The 22,562-nt window shown below is 43.4% G+C and overlaps 1 protein-coding gene across 2 annotated transcripts in view; it reads right to left on the reverse strand.

Annotated features, from left to right (window-relative positions):
- Window positions 1-22,562, reverse strand: part of LOC126532043 (uncharacterized) — a 74,638-nt gene that overhangs the window by 50,301 nt on the left and 1,775 nt on the right. For both annotated transcript variants that reach the window (XM_055070938.2, XM_055070939.2), the window contains exons 2-8: window positions 22,131-22,207; window positions 17,806-17,944; window positions 14,213-14,332; window positions 12,854-12,904; window positions 11,118-11,168; window positions 10,446-10,710; window positions 6,115-6,336 (exon numbers count right to left, since the gene is read on the reverse strand). In XM_055070938.2, coding sequence (XP_054926913.1) covers window positions 6,115-6,336; window positions 10,446-10,710; window positions 11,118-11,168; window positions 12,854-12,904; window positions 14,213-14,332; window positions 17,806-17,944; window positions 22,131-22,207 — 925 coding nt within the window. The remainder of the gene's footprint in view (window positions 1-6,114; window positions 6,337-10,445; window positions 10,711-11,117; window positions 11,169-12,853; window positions 12,905-14,212; window positions 14,333-17,805; window positions 17,945-22,130; window positions 22,208-22,562) is intronic.

A 22,562-nucleotide genomic window follows, 5' to 3' on the forward strand; every position in this document is an offset into this window, starting at 1 on the left:
TGACGATAATGAAGCCTCGTTATCCCTGACAGATTGTTTAATTCTCGTAATACAGCTTTAAAACCGTTTTCTACTAACTTCGAAGCATTGTCAGAGCGCTTTAACACGACATGTCGAATGTGCCATTAGTGAAACTTTTCAAAATTTTTGCACTACAAACAGGAGGTGTGGGCCTTACATAAGTAAATGTGGTAACTAGGTCAGAGAAGGCGAAAAATACATTCCATGTTTTGAAAGAAATGACAGCACAGGACCAAGTTGAATGTGGAAAAGTGCAGGAAGAAGAAGTGAGAAGAAGAGCTGGTGAGGTGTATGGCCTGGCTTTTGGCAGCAGTTATTCTGTGGCTTGTGACCATTGCACCCAGCTGACTGACATACTTAACAATTTAGGATTAACAGTTTATGCTGCCCCGTGACCACTATGTTAGTTTTTTGTGATGTATGGAGGAGCCCTGCTCAATGGACCCAACATCACGAAGTTGCATTGCACCTCGTGCAGGTTTTGAACATTCGTGGAATTTGTTCCAGTGGATTCGTTATTTAAATACAGAGTAAACAGATATTTAAAAAAAAGCAAAAAGGTTGGTAAAAGTTTTTTTGTCAGTATACTCATATCTGTTCCTGAGGGCGAAAATGCAACTACGGATGTGTGATAGATACTACCTTACCTGTCAGCTACATGGTCATGTTAATCCAAGGGACACTCAAGAGAAATACTAAATCATTTTAGATTGGTACAGTACTCTTTCTAGACTTCATTTGGCGCTTCCTTTCTGAAGTACTGCACATTATTTCTGCATAACTGCTCCGTTTCAGAGCAAAAATCGACTTGCGAAAGCTCCTAAGCAGTGTATGTTTACTTTTCGAATACAATATAATCATTAACCCATAAACACTATAATCATAGCAGACATGGTAAAATTCGCAATGTCGCGATGAGCTGGCGACGAAAAGGCAAGTGGTGCTGCCACCTATATTTCGCTTTTGCAATCTGTGTCCCGCCAAGCCTCCATTCACAATAAAACTGAGATACCTTACAGACTGCACTTTTCTTTCCCGATTTTGACAAGGGGCCGCCTTTACACAGTACCAACCCTCTTGCTCAAACTGGTGCCAACACAGCCAGCGACTTGGGCACTCAGGATCCCCGCATATACCAGTGCATCAGAGGTGAATGCACAGTTCTCACTATCTAGTAGTGACACGTGGAAGTACCCAGTGCACGAAAATCTGCCGTTGCGCTTGCGTGGTATCGGGGCACCAAAAGCGATTGCTTCTGCGTTGGCAATCTTTTTTTCAAAATTTTGGGCTGCCAAATTGGGGGTGCGGCCCTTACGCGAGTCTATAGAGTAATTGGTATTCAACATGTGCAATCTAACAGCCTAGTCCTGCCTAATGTTTACCTTTAGTGTCCCTTTAACCTTGTAATGCCCAAACACAGTTCCATTTCAAGGAGACCTGGAACAACTTGCTCACTGCTATTTCTGCCCATGGAGAGCACATTTGTACTAAAGGACAGTGAAATAAGAGTTATAACTGAATTAGAATTGTAATAAATTAATTAATAATTCGTTCGTTGAACTATCCACAGCTCAAACTTTGCTCCAGCATATCAAAAACATAGCTATGGGCTTTGCATAAAGTTCTCCACACCTATATGAGCATTTTTGCAGCATTAAACTTAGCGTAGCATGTGTCACGTTGGGCGCTACAGGGCTAAACTGAACTTCTGCATCAACCAATTGCATCGAATGAAGTCATTGTGCTGGATTGACAGGGACATGAAAGAAGACGAGACGTGCGCTAGTCCTGTCTTCTTTCATGTCCCTGTCAATCGACTTCATTTGATGCAACGAACCAACCAGCCCGAAAATCAGCGCTCCTGAACCTATTGCAGTCGTGCTTCATTACAAAGTAAACCTAACCATATTTACAACTACATCCACCATGTTTAACAGATTAATTCTGCTTGGACTTTCCATATAGGCGAGCACAAGTGATGCGGGCAATAACTGAGATTCAAGTTAACTGCAGTTAGCTTGCCTGTACACTAGTGCAGAGGTTCCCAATGCGGGCTTTGCAAATGGCAATTTAGCACTCCGCGACAGGCCGAAAAGAATCCGACCCCATCCCTCCTTTAGTAAATTTCTACATTACAGTTTGGATTCAAGAAAACCACTGTACACTGTATCCGCACTTTGGCATACATCACAAGAAAGACTCACCATAGCGGTGTTCATTCCTCAACACCTGTGCTATTTGCAGACTCACGGTGTCCGTGCTGGACACCGTGAGTCTGCAAAGCACTCATATGTCCTGCACGCTCAGAGCCATTTTCGAATCTAGCGACCTGTTGACTCTTCAAGATATGATGACTGGCCGTTTAACTGGCGTATTGTAAAGAATGCGTGGGGGCGCATTCACATGCTCCTTGCTGTAAAGGCACACTAATATTGGCATGGGGCAGTTTTCATATACAGTAGACATCTGTTAATTTGACTCCGGATAATTTGATCCATACCGAATGTCCCAGCCAGTGCTCATACATTTCAATGCTACCAGACTTTCGTTATTTCGATCCTGAAAGTAGCCTTCAATGGATAATTCGAACTTCGCTAATCAAAACGTGACCACAGTTTGTGACTCCCCCAGTGGCATGTCCATCTTGGCAGCATGAAAGTGGGTCTTAGGATCAAAAATGTTTTTAATCTTTATTCTTCGAGGTGCAGTGCTGGAAACTTGTATGCATATATAAAATTATGTGCTTATTTCGAATATAAGGTCCATTTTAATTTACCTCCTTCAGTTCAAATTTTATGCAACTTTTCTTTAATCATCTTCTGCAAAGATTTGCAAATCATGTGTCCTTTAGATATCACTAAGCAGGATATCAACAACTCGCACAACGCACATAGCTGGCTCATGTGGTCAGAAGGAGTGAGCTTTTAGGGTTAGTGCTGCGGTCCGTATATTGATGACCATTGCACAGCATGAATGACTTTTGATATTTGAGTGCAGAAAGAAAAATAAATAAGCAAACTTTTGTGCACCACACACTTTGTCAATGTCAGGACTCTATGGCATGTGAACTAGAGTGGTAGCCATATTGCAGCTACTGCATCGCTGCATTACAAAGTGGAGTGGGTAAAAAACAAAAGAAGGGAAGAATTTGGTTGTTTATGTACTATCATGAGTTCCTCAATAAAAAGCAATACCCTTCGAGATTAAAGATAACATGCTAAACCATAACCATTGAATGCGCCAAGCTCATGTTATGGCGGCATTGTTTTGTTTATTTTTGTCTCTCACATGGCACTCAGTTTCAAAATTTTGTTCGTGTAACTGATGCGATATCTGGGAAGGGCGGTGGAGTTCTCAAAAGTCAGAAAGTATGGGAACCGCTGCACTAGTGTATTATACAATCATTGGAAGCTACCACAGCCTGTTGGTGCTGCTTGCACTAGCTTAGAATGTTCAAAAATTGTATTTGAATTTGGCTGGCTTGATTATATGAATTTTACAATGCATAATGCATCATAGCGTGGACTGCTTTTGTATTCTCAATCAATCCTCTACGAAGGCATCACTTTCAATGTTGGCGGTTGGCATGACTAGTGAAAACACATGATAAAAGAGCTCTTTGAGCAGGCAAACTTTCTGTGAAGATAATTTATCCCAGTGGTTCACAATGTTTTGGTCAAAACAAATTCTATAATTTGCTCAACTGTTATTGGTGTTATTCCAACTTAGTAGGTGTTTTTGTCTTGGAGAAAAGCAAAATGTGGTTAGGAAACCAAATGGTGTGTTAGTGTTGTCACAATATAGAAGAGGGAAGGGAAGGATGGCTGGCTGGGGCGGGGGCAGTGTAATGTTGAATAATTATGCCAATGCAGCCTTTCAAGTTTTAGGCACATCTTTACGTCACTTGCACTTTATGAACAATGCAGATTGATGTGCTGCACAAGAATGACAATGCCGTTTCTGGCACATTATAGTCGGAACGCCTCATGATCATCATCAGCCTGGTTACGCCTACTGCAGGGCAAAGGCCTCTCCCATACTTCTCCAACTACCCCGGTCATGTACTAATTGTGGCCAAGTTGTCCCTGCAAGCTTCTTAATCTCATCCGCCCACCTAACTTTCTGCCGGCCCCCGCTACGCTTCCCTTCCCTTGGAATCCAGTCCGTAACCCTTAATGACCATCAGTTCTCTTCCCTTTTCATTACATGTCCTGCCCATGCCCATTTCTTTTTCTTGATTTCAACTAAGATGTCATTAACTCGCATTTGTTCCCTCACACAATCTGCTCTTTTCTTATCCCTTAACGTTACACCTATCATTCTTCTTTCCATAGCTCGTTGTGTCGTCCTCAACTTAAGTTGAACCCTTTTTGTAAGCCTCCAGGTTTCTGCCCCGTACGTGAGCACTGATAAGACACAGCTGTTCCATACTTTTCTCTTGAGGGATAATGACAACCTGCTGTTCATGATCTGAGAATGCCTGCCAAACACACCCAAGCCCATTCTTATTCTTCTGATTATTTCCGTCTTATGATCCAGATCAGCGGTCACTACCTGTCCTAAGTAGATGTATTCAGTTACCACTTCCAGTGCCTCGCTACCTATTGTAAACTGCTGTTCTCTTCCGAGGCTGTTTAACATTACTTTAGTTTTCTGCAGATTAATTTTTAGACCCACCCTTCTGCTTTGCCTCTCCAGGTCAGTGAGCATGCATTGCAGTTGGTCTCCTGAGTTACTAAGCAAGGCAAGATCAGCAGCGAATCGCAAGTTACTAAGGTATTCTCCATTAACTCTTTTTTCCAATTCTTCCCAATCCAGGTCTCTGAATACCTCCTGTAAACATGCTGTGAATAGCATTGGAGAGATCGTATCTCTCTGCCTGACGCCTTTCTTTATTGAAAGTTTGTTGCTTTCTTTATGGAGGACTACGGTGGCTGTGGAGCCACTATGGATATCTTCCAGTATTTTTACATACGGCTCGTCTACATCCTGATTTCGTAATGCCTCCATGACTGCTGAGGTTTCGATTGAATCAAACGCTTTCTCGTAATCAATGAAAGCTATATATAAGGGTTGGTTATATATCGCACATTTCTCGATCACCTGATTGATAGTGTGAATGTGGTTTATTGTTGAGCAGCCTTTACGGAATCCTGCCTCGTCCTTTGGTTGACAGTCGGAACGCCTGCTGCACTGTAAAAATTCAAACAGACTTCATGCCATGTTTTGTTTTCAAAGTTCATGAGATTTCGCACGGACAGCGAGTCGTCACAACTGACACAAAAATACATTTCCGCCGATCTTTCGATAGGCAATAAGTGCATATCTGGAGCAGTTCCCGAAGAACTTCTTTTTTTTTTCCAGGCCCTTGGCATGCAGAAAACAAAGGTGCTGCATAACTGTCAGGCATAACTGCAAGATGGGCAGTTGAATCAACGCTCTATTTGCAAATGCTTGTTGATACAGCGAGGCAATATGGTCTGTATTATGTCACGTGAAAGCACTACCTCCGAAAGTGAATGACTGAGGATGGGCCAAAGGTCTGCATGTTCAAAACAGTGGACCTTGCAGCAAACTACTATCAGGGAATGCAAATGAACACTGAGTCACATCCAATGCCTTTAAAATGCCTTCTTTATTCAGTGTCCTCCCTAAAAAAATAGTGCACAAATCTTTGAGAATGACACAATTTTGTCTGGTAAAATAAAAGTTAGGAAAGCATAGAAGAATACATCCAGATATTGAAAAATAAAAGGATGCCACACCTTGTACTCTTTTTGCACAGTTCTCACATTTTAAAAGTATGAAAGAAGGTGGGGGACACAAAAATGGAGGCATTTGCCATTGCCCAAGAACAAGAGCTCTGGGATTCAAAAGCTGCAGGTGCTTTTGAAACCACTGCCTCCCACACACAATGCTTCGTCTACCTGCTCATACTCCTATGACAAGCAACCACACCTGCAGAGCTACAAAGGAGTTGCCTTTTGATTCGATGATTACATGGATACTCATACCCAGACACCGGAAGACAAAAAACTTGTAGAGACAAAACAGTGTAGAAAAAGCTCCCCCCTGCTCAAACGGCTGACCTACCGGTGTTTTCTTTGGTGGCAGCTAATTCATTGCTTGCGTGTTTGTCCCGTCGCCGGCTAGACTTCTTCGGCGGCTTTGTACTGGGAGCTTCAACGAACTGGTCTTCAACTTCGTCCATCTTCTCCTCCTGTGGCTCAGGTTCGGGCGGCGCTGCCACTTCGGGAGTGGGCTCCTCATTTTTCTCCTTGTGGTGGTGTCTCCCTTTTTTCCCACGGTGCGAGGCTACGCAAATACAAAATAATGATCAGGCTACTTAGGAGAGCCACAGGCATACAGCCAATTTTCTGGAAATTAGGATTATAATCGAGCAAATAAAATCCGTTAGATGGTCAAAAGAAGCATGGAACATAATGTTATGGCACAAATTTACATGGGACCAAGCAAGATGCACAGGACGAACGCAGAAATTAAAATTGTCTTTACTAAAGCACAACAATACATAACCAGCAGTCTCAACATGAGGGTTACAAAACCACTGCCACTGGACACACCATCATCAAGTGCGTTCACAGTCTTCGATATCGATATATTTAAACTATTTGAACTTAGCGGCATAGGCACGTGGTGGCTTGGCTAGTTTGACGTCAACGACGCATTGCATTTGCCGCAATGATCCCTCAGTGCCGCGGTCTACGCCTGCCGCGCCTCAAGAGAACTGACAGTTTACATCCGCAAAGACGCGCACGCTCGCTGGGCTCACTCATAGACTCCTTGGCAGACACTACCTTGTTAATGACAGTGTTTCAAAATGCTTCGATTAACGGACGTGGAGATCGCGACAAAAGTAGCGGCCAAACGGAGGCGCTGCCGCGAATGATCCTGCAAGCCCTGATGCTACCCCGCTCCCGACTTCAAATGAGGCTGTAGCTGCTTTGGCCCTTCTATGCCACTACCTGTGGTGCAATAGAGGGCACCGGCCTATCGCTTGCGGATCGATTAGACTACTTTTAGGACTCCGTGTTTAAGCACGCGGATGCCAATAAGAAGCAGGCTATACTGCTGCAGTACTTTCAGCTAAATAAATAAATACTTTGTGTGAAGCTTCAAGTCGGCATATACCGCACCATGATTGGGGCACGATCGGGGATCGTTGTTTGGAGCGCGCGTTCGGTTGCGCCGTGCACAATTGACTTAGACCGCACTGACTTCGCGCGGCCGACGAAGTCAGCGCAGCCTGCGCAAATTGCGTGCGGCGCAATCGACTGCTCTCACCCGGCTGAAGAAGTCGGCGCAGCCTAGGCCAATTGTGCACGGTGCAACCGAACGCACATTCCAAACAATGACCCCCGTTGATACCCTTGGTTCATTTATTGATTTGCAGAATTTTTTCCTGTGCTCTTTACATGATTTTATATATTGAATTCTGGCTATATCGAACAATTTCGCGATCACTGTGCTGTTCGATATATCGAGGTTCGACTATATCATGTCATAAAAGCATTTTATTCTGCTGGATACGCAAAATTTGGCAGGAAAGCAAGCATTTTGTCTCCCAGATCCGACCTGGCTTTTGGAGACAATAATATTGATAAAAAAATAAAATTATAATTACTGTTATTTTTCAAATCTTAACAACTTGTACACCTGCAGGGAAGAAATATAAATAAATAAAGAAAGAAAACTTACAACGACATGTCATTGAGGAAAAAATACTGTTTTTATCTTACGAAATGTTCAGTTTAGCTTATGAAAGAGTTGAAATTAACCAATTTTGACATTCCCCAATCCAAAATCTCTTATTCAGGCCATATTGGTCTCATTTGAAAGAGCATCTTTCCTGGCTTGCTTTCCTGCCAAATTTTGCGTATTCAGGAAAATAAAATGCCTTTATCACATAGTAACTTGTTTTTTCTATTTTTCTAAAATAACTCTTTATGGTCATCAGCAATTTTCTGAGAGGCGTAGTTATTCTTCTATTCATTAGAGCATAACTTTCTTTTCATCTGATAACTAGGCTTTCAAGGAGCGCAGTAAGGCTATAGTACAATGTTACTTCACCATGAAACATTTTGAAATTTTGAGGCATAAGAAAGAAAAGAATTTTTATGCCAGTTACAATTTCGCACACTTATAGCTTTGGACAGAATAGAGGTAAACACATGAAACAATGCATATAGAACTCCTTGAGTATTTAGGAATATATTCACATAACATTTGGCTCGCTTAACATAAAAAAAATTTCTTGCAAGTAATCACAAAAATTTAGAACAGGAAAAATTATATAAAATATTTTCATTATATAGAGACAAACTAGCTGCACAATTGCACCTAGCACATTAAATTACCTATTACCTGTAAATTTCATTCCTGTAGTAGCAACAGCAATAATAATTATTCTTGAGGCCCAGGTGCCTTCTTAAATCATGGGTGATGATGTATAGCGTTTAGTGGTGCAAGGGCCAGGTATGGCCAAAGAGCACTAAAGATCATGGATCCAGCACCTCAAAGAGGTGTGATGTAATGCTAACGCATTTCTCTAGTATTTACAGCTAAATCGCCATTGAATTTTTTCGTTCAAAACAGGAACTCATCAATGAGGTTTTACTGCATATACGAAGCATATATGTGCTCCGAACGCAAGCATACCAGCAAAATGGCTCATATAAACCCTGTTATAAGTGAACCTCTGTTCTGCATAATAATATATATACAGTCAAACCCGGCTATATCGAACTCGCAAGAAAACGCCTATCAGTTCGATATAGAGCATAATCCGATATAAGCCTGCTAAATAATTGGATGTCATAAAAGCACATACCATTTATAAAACAATTTTATTGAGGAAACTAGCTTAGTTTGGCATAAATGAGTCCTGCATTTTCTTCTGCTTGGGCAATTTCGCTGCCTGCGACACACGCACTTCCCCACGCTGTCTAAGGAGTCTGAGCAGCTGAGGCCGCAACCTTCCGCATTCGCGCAGAAGCGCCGGACTAATGCGAGTGCACCAATCACTTCGGAGGATATGGGCAAAGGACCGTAGTTGCTTTCCTCAATGTGCCTACTGTCATTTGTGCTCGGTACGATGTCGGCGATGTAGTCTTTGTTTCCGGGCTCTACCGTGGTCGCGACACCATCATCTGCACTCACAAACTCGTCCACCGTTGATTCCAATGTCCCGGAAATTTTGTCAGCTAGCTCCAAACTACGGCAACACCGGCAACGGCTTCGTCGCATTCATTAGAATTTACAGTCCTCACCGAGCACGCGGAAACCGGCACGTATGAAGAACCCCTTGTACACGGCCGTGCGTAAGCGTCGGGCGCCATGGCACCGGGTTGCAAGTCTGGCCACTTTAGCCCTAATCGTGCCGAGAGTACTCCTCGGAATCTTGCACGCTGCGGGGACATCCAACTTCTCATCGCGTTCGACGCGATTTATGATTTCGAGCTTCACGACGAAAGGCGAATTCTGCCGCTTCATCACGGCAACACTGCGGGAGAAGGCCCACAAGGCGCAAACACGATAAACCAGAGAAGCAGCCAGACAACTCGCACTTTCGCCATCTTGCACAAAGAGAGCACAAGAGCTTCTGATTGGCTGTCTGAGCAAGCGCTGTAGGCGGGCCAGGATCATCTTTTGCTGGGGAGTGTCGCTAGATAGTGAGCTAAAGAAAGGAAGGACGCTTGATGCTGCAACCCATGTGGGAGCACGGCGAAGCGTCGTCATGGGAGAGGGGTGGCAAGTGAAAGATGATAGAAAAAGAGGGAGGATGGTGGCCTAATAGACTCCACTATGCGCTACGTGGGGAGTGTCGACGGCTCGCCCGAACAGCCCGAGATAGCACTTTTCTGCCGCTTGACGTTCGATATATCGGGAGTCACTGCAATATTTGTTCGATGTAAGCGTAATTTTTGCTATATATACTCATTGTAACTATACCGTGACCAGAAATTGTTCGATATATAGAATAATTCAATGTAAACGGGTTCGATATAGTCGGGTTCGACTGTATATATATATATATATTCCAACAAAAAAGCTGGATTCACATTGTCAGCTCAAAGGCATTTACAAGGCACACAAAGCCTCCTAATGGAAGAGCACATAACGTACAGCAGCAGCTTTTATTTTCTGATTCAGCTATTTAGTATGTGCCGCTGTGGCACCAGGGACACAGAAGTTGTGACCATTGCAAGGCGTAAACATAACCACTGCATGAGATTACATGCTGCATAGCGTGAAAGTTAACACAATTATACGCATCACTACTGGTTGTATAGCGCTTATTTGCACGCTTCCCTGAAGCTTAGCTTCACATAGACTTCAACATGTGCATTATATCTGCATATTTTTCTATTTTTTAGGCCAAAAAGCCTAGCTGGTACACTCACTCTCTTTGGGAGCAGGGGCCTCTTCCTTGGCTGGTGGTGGTGGTGATGGTGATGCTGGAGCTGGTGGTTCTTCGTCCCCCTCTTCAGGCGGCAGCGGGGTTTCCTCTTCACTGGCCTCCTTGTGGTTGTCCTCTTCGATGGCATCAGTGGGCTCAGCACCCTCCTCCCCTTCACTTTCAGAGCTGAACTTCTTGCGCTTTATCTTGCGGCCACTGCGACTGCGGCTTGGGGTAGCCTTGGCTGCAGAATCCTTAGACCGAGAGGCCTGGCAGAGAGAATGATCACTACATAAGAGATATAATCTGCAGAACTAAGTGCTTAGAAATGCCATATAATCATGGCTACAAGTGTGCCATTGTACCATCACTGCCATTCAAACTCGAAAATTGCAAAAAAATTAAATTATTGGGTTTTATGTGCCAAAACCACTTTCTGATTATGAGGCACGCCGTAGTGTGGGACTCCGGAAATTTCGACCACCTGGGGTTCTTTAACGTGCACCTAAATCTAAGTACACGGGTGTTTTCGCATTTCGCCCCCATCGAACCGAAAATTGCGAAAATGGACAACTAGAAAAATGTGCGTAATGAGTCCTTAACAACTATTCACTAAGAAACATGTTGCAGAGCACCTCAAAGGTGCATGCTTATGAAGGATGGCAGGATGCCTCACCCGTCTCTTGGGTGTTTCTTCTTCTCCAGCGTTCTGGTCGTCTGTGGAATCCTACAAGAAAGCAACAAACCCAAAAGAAGTTAACCGTGATGACAGTGTACAATATTTTTCTTCAGTCCTGCAAATATTAGGATGTCTAACCAAAGCAGGCCTGTCAACATCATACCAGCTTCCTGTCCTAAAGAGTCACGATTCTGTATTTTACTGAAGCTAAAAAAATTCACCGACGATTATGATACTCCTCAAGGCTACATTCACACTGGCTCAGAGCAGGTGGAAACGGCAAAAACTTGAAAATCTGCGCACCTAAGCGGCGAAACGGGCAAAAAACCAGGCAGCGAGTCCAATCAGTCTCGGACCGATCTTTTTCACCACGGTGAAGCGGAAAGCCATTCCGCTTCGCCGGAGGCTGCACTAGCATGCAAACATACGGTTGTAAAATTTAACATCTTCTGTTGTTCACTGTCCATCTTTAGGAAAAACAATTAGCTAAAAGTATCAAAACTGCATTTTCTTTCTCTTCCATGGTAGATGAAAGTAAAAGACGACATGAGCCACTATATGGACAAACACACACAGACTAGATAGATGTGGGTGAAAGCGGCAGTGGTTTCTGCTGCAGTAGCGAAACAAATGTGAGCATCTTGGACATGCGCAGAAAAGATTTTCCACCCGCTCACCGCTTCCCAAGTGTGAACGCAGCCTAATGGAATATTTAAGCACAGCTCTATATGTGTTTTCATTTTGCAATATGTTGGCTGGGGCAGACAATCCCATATGTAATGCTGACAGACCTCTGAAGTGCACTTCTCTGACGCCAACTTCTAGCAATTGTCGCTGCACTGCGCTTCTCACGGTGTCACCATACCCTCCTCCACTTTCCGCCTCACGGTTCTGCTGCAGCCTCCTCTCCATTTTACTCCTTGCATCTTTCATACCCTGATGCGCTCCACGTTCACTTTTATCCTTCATTGTGCTCGTTCGCTTGGTTACGCCGAGCTATGACGTCCGGACACACCTACGCTCTCCGCAGGAACGGGTGCCCAAGAGCTGCTCTCTAAAATATTATCGCCACAACAGCAAGGCGCTTACTACATATGTTTCCAACCAAAACCAGAGATGGCATTGCAAGCCTGTATTATAACAACAACCTTGTCAGAAGCCCATTTAAATGCAAAGGAAGCTTTCTCTGTACAATAAAACTGTCTTTGTTCATGCCTCAGCACTTGTTATACAAAAGCTTACATAACAAGAGCATGTGAACCTAAGATTCTGACTGCACTGTGCCTCTGCTGATTCCTAGCAACTATATGCAATAAGGAGGGATGTGGGACACGAATGAGGAGTGCTGTCATGCAGTGTGGAATGCTTTACGTTTGCTTTTCAAGCTAAAGCTTTAGTCGCAAGTCAGCAGTTGGGCATTCACCCTTCTATATTATCTCTATGTACTGCTCAGTTCTTTTTTACGCATGCATTCCTTCAGGTCCCCTGAAGTTTGTTCACTTCAACTTCACTGCATCAGGGTCTACTTGTATTGATTGCAAGTTTCACCTGAGCAAGAACAAGGTAGTTAGAAATTCAACCATTTGAACCTGAACATTACAACCATCAAGCCACATTCACAGGTGTGCAGTTGGCCACACACTCAACTTATTTCTAGCTCACTGTTAAAGAAGGCAGAACAAATATGGCTTCAGCCTGCCCTACGAACCAGAAAGTAGAGAAGAACATCCTACCTTTGATGCTCTTTTGGTACCCCTTTTCTTTACAGGCTGTGGCTCAGGCTTCTTCAAGAAAAAAGAAAAAAAAAATGTTGAGACATAAAAACAGTCCTCATATGCACAATGTGCAAGTATGCACACACACACACACACACACAAACAAAGAAAGAAAAAAAGAAAAAAGTATCAAGGAAGGTGGCGCTCATTGCAGAGAATGTATATGTCAGCCTCTTTATATGTTGAGACATAGAAACAGTCCTCATATGCACAATGTTCAAGCATGCACACAAACACACATGCACACAGACACACACACATAAAGAAAGAACCAAGGAAGGTGGTGTTCATTGCAGAGAATGCATATGTCAGCCTTTCTAGTAGGAAGAAAACATGCAGTGTGCAAGAGTATTTGTTGAGGTTCCTACAAATTGTAAAATTATATAAGGGCAAGAGATATTACCAGTTTAGGGGGTCACGTTTGCATGCCTTACATTTTGTACATACTTCCCAAATGTCGGCACAATTCCGCAGCATGTGCAGAAGATGTGTTCTTTTGGATGCCTGTTAATACGTTCTTGCTAATACGATCCAAGGCTTTCTAAGTCTTCTGCAATGGCTTTTAAATCTACTCACCGGAAAAGTGGCATTATAACATTCACAAAAGCTTTCTAAAAACTTTGAGTAGGCCACATTTACGTCAGATGAGTCATATATACTCTCAGTGGAGGTTTCATACTAATGTTTAAAATTGAGAAAGCTTAGAATCGTTGACATCTCGAAAGGTGCTTGTAACAATAGTGTTCAATGTTATTAGACATCAGAGAAATAAAGCAGAAAATTGGGATGTGATCGCTTATATCCAAAGTGATGAAACTGGAATCAATATTAGTAGTTGTGCTTGTAATACAGACATCCAATAGGGAAACAGTATCAGCAGTAACCCTTGTGGGCAATGTAATGTGATTAGCACATGCATATAAGGCTAACATGGTGCTAAAATTCATGGTGGTATGATACCTTCACAGATGCAAGATGGATAGGAACAATGCAACTTATTCATTGCAGGAGGTCTGTATATCACAACAACAATAATGTAAGAAAGTGATAGGTTGGATCGCTTCAGAGTGTTCTGTTCAGGGTGCTCCTTGTATGCACTAACACGGATACAGCGATGCCGAGTGATGCCTGCCATCTCAGTAGGCATGAGCCTGCAAGGCTTAGCAGTGTTCTCCCACGCCGTGGAGATGACAATGTAGGCACACATTGAAAAGAAACAAAGAGCAGCCATTATGAAAGGAGTACCAGGGAAGGTAGGGAGAGGAGGGAGGGGAATCAACCAGCATGCATAGCAGGCAGCAGCTGATTGTGCCTCACATTTTTTGATGGCTTTTCGTCAATGACCAATTCAGACTCCTCTTTCTCTTCTTCCTCCTCACTTTGCGGTGGCGATGCCTCCTTGGCCTCCTTTTTCCCAGAAGCTTTGCTGCCAGACCCCTGATGACGGGTGTACAGATGGGCATGGACAATGCATTGACGGCCAGTGCACTATTTCGCAACTCATCATGACTCCTTGCCATCTTGTAATTAACAAACAACATCATCATGACTTACCCTTATTACTTTCAAGCAGGGTCAAGCAAATTTCATGCATAACAACAGTTGCAATTACCCGAAAGGTGAGCTTGTGCACATGGGATTTGTAACAAAGCACAACGTTTTTTGAGGCTGAGATCCCTCTTTTGTGGAAACAATGCTTGGCTCTGCAAGGCCCCTATTGGCAAATGCAGCTAAGACTTGATTTAGCTGTTTGTTTAGCAGCAACTGTACAGGGTTGTCCACTATGGGAAAACATGTAAGCGTGCGACTGCGCTCCGTGATGTGCCACGAGGCGCCGCTGTCAAGAGAACTATACTTGCACAGGTGCGCTGAGAGTCAGAAGTGGTGCCTACGATGTGTCATCTGCTACTCTGCTGGTGTGCGAAAGCCTCGCCTGATCGTGGCATTATACGTTTGCCTGCATCATGGTGCATGAACACCCATTTTTCATATCAACCTTCATAAAGTGCCGAGTGTTTTATGGCACACGGCACGACAAACTGCTTGGAGTGGTAAACAAGTAGTCCGAGAATATTTATTTCTTACAGAAGTGGCATTTGTTTCAATATTCGAAGGCATGCCTTATGGATGGTGTCCTAAGTGCTACTCATCACAATTTACCTAATGAACCCATAAAAAATATCAGCACTGCTAAATCCAACTTTTCTATCAGTAGTGTACATGTTGAATAAGAAAAAACGATGCAACCGACGAAGATATTTCTGAGACTAGTCAGGGCCACATGTATTGTGTGTTAACACCTACTTGCATTTTAACGTTAGGTCAGTTTACTGCTGAACACAACTTAGTTTTCCGTTCGTTAGGACGGGGCGGTTGTATTGCTATAGCAGTGAATTATAGCGCGGTTACGGTTTGCGAGTTACAATAAATTAATTGGCTGAGAACGTAGCATATACTAAGGCAATGAAGATAGCGAGAGAGACCAGACATGCAAGCAAAAGGAGCAACAAAAACGTTGCACGAAAGGTGCATGCTGTAATAAGTGCCTCAGCTTCTCTAACTTATGAAGTGCCATAAACGTGGCCACGAAAAATACCACGAAGTCCCTCATAAACGCACAACACGTAAAAAAATTCACCGACAATTACTATACTCCCTAATGCGAATTTTGAGAGCAGATGTTTAGTTGTTTTGATTCAATAGATATTGTGGCAAAGAATTTGATTGTGAACAACAGGGTCCTCTTGGTGGCAGCGCTGAGCCTCTACTTGGGCAGCTCATTTAGCAGCAGCAGTGGACGAAGCCTTTCCACCGGTTGCGTTGCTCATTGTTGAGAAAGAAACCATGAACACGGGAACACGTGACGCACTCGCATTCTCTAGCGGTGCGACGCAGGCGAAGCAGTGCATAAACAGTGGGTCCGAAGGCTACGCCAATGTTTTGTTTCCATAGCACTCGCCGCATGCCTGGTCACCGCCGTTAAGCATGTCTCGTGCAGAACTCCGCTTTTCTCCTCGCTCTTTTGCCATACTCTCTCCTTTTGCTCTCTTCACTCTCGCCATCTTTGATCCTCCCACGGAACTCCGCATTCACTCTTTCATCCCTCGCTGCACTCGTTCACTCAGTTACGAGGGACGTCAAGGCATGCTGACGCTCAACATAGGAACGAGCACCCAAGAGCTGCACTCTAAAAGTAGGCATTCTGCGAGCACTTCTTTGCTCTTCTGAGCACTTTGTTCTGTGATGGGCGATAAGAGCAAGTGCTTTACGTACGGCGATAAAGATTTTCCACTGCGCACTCTGCACCGTTATGCAAGCAAATTTATTATTCCAGCATGAGGCGATGTTTCACGTGTGCCAGCACCGCGGCAGACAACATGTCGTAGGCTCCGCCTCTGGCTTCCAATGCACTTGTGCAAGCAGTTCATTCTGCAGTCGCACGCGTTTCCCCTAAGAGTGGATTGGTCCTGGAAATCAAGATGGCACTCTAATCCCTAAAATGATGCTTTGAGAAATAGCGAACCCAATCTCAGTGTATGCTACTCCCTTTACTCATAAGAACATACCAACTCAGCAAGGACCTCTAGGCCAATGTAGCTATAGCAGATGTGAGCTGCCTAGTCACTTGTTTTCCATAACTCTATACTTTTAATATAATACACAAATTAGGCAACTAACTGCATATATGCATATACGTGTGCTTAACCCTTGAATGAATAACAAGTCCAAATCGTACTTGTCCAGGTCACAGCTTGTGGGGATTGAAGTATGCCCCGGTGCCTTTGTGCAGGCATTCACCTGTTCTGTTGTCCCTACGCCTCTCCTTTCCACTCACAGTGGTTTGCGATGGGGCGCTGGCGGCGGCAGCTGCCCGCTGAGCTGAGTATCTACGTGCTTTCCTCTCGTCCGCCTGCCCCTTTGTGCCTCGGACTTGAGCTCGCATACAGTACCTTTGCACGTATGATGAGCGCGTACCTTGTGTTGATCCTTTCTGGATGCTAAGCCGAAGAGCAGTGCCTAGTGATTGCCCATGTCGTACTGTGCAAAGCCACACTTATCGGAGGCCCAAGCCGAACGAGATTGCTGGAGCTCTCGAGAGTGGGCCCAATGGTTATCACAATAGCAAGGAGCATTGCTGTGGGGACTTTTCCTAGCGGCATGTCACGGGGAGCCATAGCTCTCGCAGCAACGTGCTAGTGGCACCCCTGTCTGTATTTTCGCCCTTGGCATGGGTTCCCTTTGATTCCTGCACCGGCTCAACACCGGGCGTTTGTGTAGTGTGTTAGGTGCTGCCAGAGACAATAAACGGTTCCCGCTAACTCACGGCAATACTGTGTTCTCTTGCTTGTGTAGCACTCGCTAGGCCCCTTTTTGCAGCCTGAGTGCGCACGCAGCGGCACGCTAGAGTATGCAAGGCGATTGCTGACATGGCCCTGTGGCTCGCTAAGCTCGAACCAGCGGCAGTCGGTACTCCTGTGAGACACTAGACCCCCACAAGCTTCTGCTTTGCCTGTCAGAGATGAGATGGACTCACTAACTCAGTTTGTTTCATGCATTTGAGTTTCAGCACTTGAACATACTCTTCAATGCTTTTAGTTCATTTCATTATCATAAGTTCAGATACTTACCCTCAAACTAACACAAGTGCTGAGGAAAAGCTTTTTTTCAGAGCGAATGTCTTCCATTAATATTTCAAGTGAATATGACATATTCCACGTAATATTTTTCAAATTCTGATATAATGCACAATTAGGTACAAAGCATAAACTTTAGTGCCACGCTCAACAATGCCTTAACACAGCTGTAATAACAATAAGTAATAACTGTATTGGTCTTAACATTACTATAATGACAGGTTTGGTCTACATAAAATAAAACAAGGATTATCAGAACAGTTGACTGACACTTACCCCTAATCCAGGTGGTGTGACATTAGGATTGTTCTCTATTTCCCAGAGGCCCTCATTGAAAAACTTCCTTTTCTGCTGTTGGCCATACTTGTCCTTGAAATCCTTGTAGGAAAACAAGTCTTTCGGTGCCAGAGTTGCCCTAGGACATTACCAAATATGATCAAGTGAGTAACCAATGTAAAGTCACGCAAAAAACTGAAGGAAGGAGCACCTTATCATAGAGGCTATCACCACTTGCATAACATCTTGCAGCTTTCAGACAACGCAAGAATAGGAAAAAAAAAAGAAAAACAGTTTCATCTCAAGGGTAAATTCACTTGTTCAAGCACAGGAGTATAACCAAAATCTGAAATTCCAGTTGCTACACTTGTCATTCCATGTAGTAAACTTTGAAGGGAATCTATGCACTCATAGTGCAATACACATGAGCACCGGACGTTCATTTTAAAAGGTTTAGCCTATGTGAACGTTATTACAAGCTGCCATCACACATAGGGCTAGCCTGTAGTTAAGTACACACAATACTTAAGTACCTCCTATTCATAGCTTAGGCTTCCGATGCTTGTAACTATATAATGCTACTCGAACTGAGCCTTCAAAAGGACCAATGTGTTCCTGCAGTAAGGTGATGGATGATGGCAGCCCCACTGCACCGTAGAATATATTGCCGAGAAATTGCTTTCTAGGCTAGCAAGGCAGCGTGTTACAGTACAACTTTCAGCATGCAAAGTTTCAATGGTGGTTTCCCAGAACTTTCTGTTGACAAAGCACATGAACAAGCATGTGAAGCAAGATGTATGTGGCCACATGGCATGCTTATGCAGGGAAGAGGGCTCAGTGAATGTTTTGAGGAAATTTGTTGCCATGCATGAGCCCAGTAAACGTCAACAATTGTCAGAAGCTATCGCATCCCAACCATGATCCTTATCACTGGCTCGGTCGGCTGCCTCTTGTTACTTTAGGCATGAGATGGTGCCCATTTTAAATTCAGCTTATTAAAACAGGCTGCCCAAAATGCCTCTGTAGGGGCGGATACACTAAAAGGACACTACAGAGCAACGCTAAATCATGTTAGGGTAGTAAAGTATTTTTCAAGGTCTATTTTCATTCAATTCACAGAAAAAGATTACAAGAGCAAATGAAGGCCAATCTTTCCTCCCCTTGAATTTGGCAAGAGACTTATGCACTGGAACATCAATAGGACATGTTGGGTTTTCAAGTATCTTACACTTGGCCCATTTTGGCAAAAGAAAGGTTCTCATGGATTTTGTAGGGTGATTGTTTGGTGGTCAATTTCCATGAGAGATCGAAACAGATGATATATATTATATTTCTTATTTTTCTGATAATCTTGCACATTACCCACAAGTGGCTGAACTGTCCTAAACTGCTACTTGTTTTTAAAGAAAGCTATTAGTAAAAGGGAGAACAATTGTCAAAGGTGGTGGGGTGGATGGCCACTATTTTACAAAATGGGCTTTTTCTTAATTCACAATGCCACGCGAGCGTAGCATACCAAATACCTTTATTTCCAGTGCAAATAGAAGTAAAAAGTAACTCACAGCCTTTTCTGGATTTGCAAACGAAGTAAAATTTTTAAAGGTATTCTCGAAAGTGCTACATTTTTTAAACAAACATGCTCATTTTCGTCACTCTGTTCCTACTTCTCTGTACATACCAGCTTGTTGGGATTTACAGCAGAGATGGGCCTTTAGGTGGATAACGAATTTGTGCATTTTCATTTTTCTACTAATTTTTAAAATAATAATGTTTTTTACTCAATATATCAAGATTAGATATATATATATATATATTATTATATATATATATTAGATATATATATAAAACGACCCTCGCAGTCTCATTCAAGGTCAGCCAAATTGTTTTCTGAGAATTGCGGAATAATGTTATGAAAAACATGTTGTATCATTGTTCTTTTTTTTTTTATTGGAAGAAAGTTATGGTTAAATTGGCATAAGTAAGTCAGTGTGAGTGAAAATCGGGTGGGAGACAGGATGGAACTTTGTGGTACCCCTGTGATAATATATTGGGTCTGTGTTGAGACTTTGTTGACTCTCCGTTGAACCGTACGATTAGTTAGGATGTCCCTGATGTAGTGATAGAGGAGTTGTCCTGGTTGGATGTTGGGAAGACGTTCCATTACGGCCTTGCAAGAAATATCGAAGGCACCCTTAATGTCAAGCCCAACTATGACTCGTAGTTGACTACTGCTCTTGTGTGTATAATTGTCAGTAAGGTCAAGCATGGTGTCCTGTGCTGACATAAGTTTGTGAAAACTGATCACTCTGGTGTCCATCTCACCGTTGGACTCTTGGACCCAGTGTAACCTCTGAAGAGTCATCTTTTCCATGTTTTTGCCGGGCATGAGATGAGGGAAATGGGACGCAATTTCGAGATGGAAATTGAGGGCTTCCCAGGCTTCAGTACTAGTTTTACTTCCTCCTCCTTCCACACCGAGGGGATCATGCCATGCTGCCGTGCTTCGTTTATTATGACCAATAAATATTGGTATTCGTCTGGCAGATTGCGTAACATCTTATTTCTTATGCCATCCCCCCGGGAGCAGTATTACTTTTTCTTTTACTGAGGGTGGCTTTTAACTCGCCCATGGTGGACAGTTGGTCCACTTCCATGAGTGATTGGGTATCCAGCTCAGGGAGCTGCTGGTGCGGTGGTTGACATGTGGTTGTAGCCAAGAAATGATCTGCAATGCGTTCAGCAAGATTACTCGCTGAGATGTTGTTTTTAACTTGGAGTGCTTCGAGGTGATCCCTCTTTCTTGGCTGACCTAGGAGGCTGCAAAAGAGTGCCCACGCTCTGCTTGTATGCATGCTGTTCCTCCCAGTCTCACGAATCTGCGTCCAATTATTTGCAGCGAGACGGTGAGCATATTCCAGTGCCTCTTTAGTAGTGTTGCCCAACCTTTCTTTGAAACGCTCGATTTTCTTGTTCCCTTTCCTGGATCAGACTAGTTTGTGGCACCTATCCCAAAGAGCGATGAGATGTTGTTCCCCCTGTGGGTGGACTTCTGCTCATTGCAACACCTTCATGGTTGCTTTATATGTTTGCTTGAAGATTAGTTCCCATTATTGCAGAGAGTTGATGTTGATGTCTACAATTATTTGTCTAAATTCATCCAAGTTCGTGAAGTAAGTTGGGGTGCAATGAGCTTTTGTCCTAGGATGGGGGATGAGAACCATGACTTATATGTAACAGTCATTGCTGAGTGTTTCGCCTGTGTTGCGCCCCATCTTTTCTCTTCATGTGCCGTTCAAAGCAAGGTCCTGATTGGTGTCACATTCCCTCTGATACTCTATGCATGCCCACACTGTCGTGTCAATTGGCAGGGAAAGGTGTGCTTCATGGGCTAATTGTAGGAGCTGTCTACCCCCCCCCATCCAGAGCGCCATTACTATAGCCTCAAGTTTCATGACGACAGTTCAAGTCACCTAACCAGATGGTGCCTTGTTTGCGAATGGAGGTTAAAAGTTGCTTCCCCTGTTTGGCCGCTAGACCTTGCTCTTGGTGTGTCGCAGGTGTCAATGAAAGCGATATCATAAGTCTTCTGGAAGTGACAGCACAGGAGCACGCTCCCCTCGTCTTGATTATTAACATGACTCACATCTTGTATGACCATGTGGGTATTTGTGATGATTGTCACTGCCATAGCTGTAGGGGCAGGTGGTCTTTTTGAAGATGGGTGAGCTGCACACAGTATGCTACTGTTACAATAGGCAGTATATCTGGACAACGTTAAAGGGATTCGCGTTTCCTGCAACACCATGACATCTGGTCTGTGAGCTGCCTGAGTGACGTAGTGCAAGAGCATACTTTTCTTGCGGCACATACCTCTGCAGTTTCACTGTCCTATAACGAATCTTCTTCAGAGCTTGGGGCAGTAGTGCTGTGGGTAGTGGCTGTTGAATTTCTTGTTTTACTCGCCATGTTAATCGCCGGTTGCTTTTTTTTAAGATTTCGTGTCATCTTGAAATAAGTGTGACATGACCTTTAAAATTCAAAACTGCAACTTAAGCCTAACAGATACACTCACTCAATTTATGAAAAATTACATGAGCTCCTCGAATGTTCAACCTATCAGATAATTTGGCAGTGCGAAGTTCATTTTTGAAGGCAGTAAATGTAATTTCGCAAAATGTCCAGTTTTGCACATGAGTGCAATAAATTCCACGCATTCACTCTACGAATTCAGGGCATACCAATGTGTGACAGTGTCAAAACTTGGAAAAGAACAGAGGGGCCCGGCTCTTGTAAGTCACAACCAAACGTTCAGCATCAAAACTTACGTTTCATATGTGCCATAGAAGAGTACCGAGTACTTTTGGCTCTTGGGCTTTGATTTATCTCCGATACAATCTTCAACCTAAGCAAAATAATAGAAAGGAATTACAATCATGCTTTCATTAAGTGACAGAATTTTCTCCAACTTTATTTTAGACACTAGAGTGGTCAGAGGCAAGTTGTTAGCAGGCAAGTGGAACAATAATACTGCCTTTTGATTGCGAGAACAACACTCAAAAACCTTCCCTTACATGTTATTCTGTTGCAGTAGTATGGACAATTGGTCTAGTCAGCAAATATTGGGGCAACAAGACGAATGGTTTATGCTCATTTATTTCTGTCCTTATATTTTTACAGCTTATCATTCCAACACTTCGTTCACCCAGTTATGCTGTTCATGCCTGTGTTTTATTTTCCCCTTCTTATCTAGGTACTGT

This window comes from Dermacentor andersoni, chromosome 5 (genome assembly GCF_023375885.2).
Source record: "Dermacentor andersoni chromosome 5, qqDerAnde1_hic_scaffold, whole genome shotgun sequence".
Taxonomy (NCBI): domain Eukaryota; kingdom Metazoa; phylum Arthropoda; class Arachnida; order Ixodida; family Ixodidae; genus Dermacentor; species Dermacentor andersoni.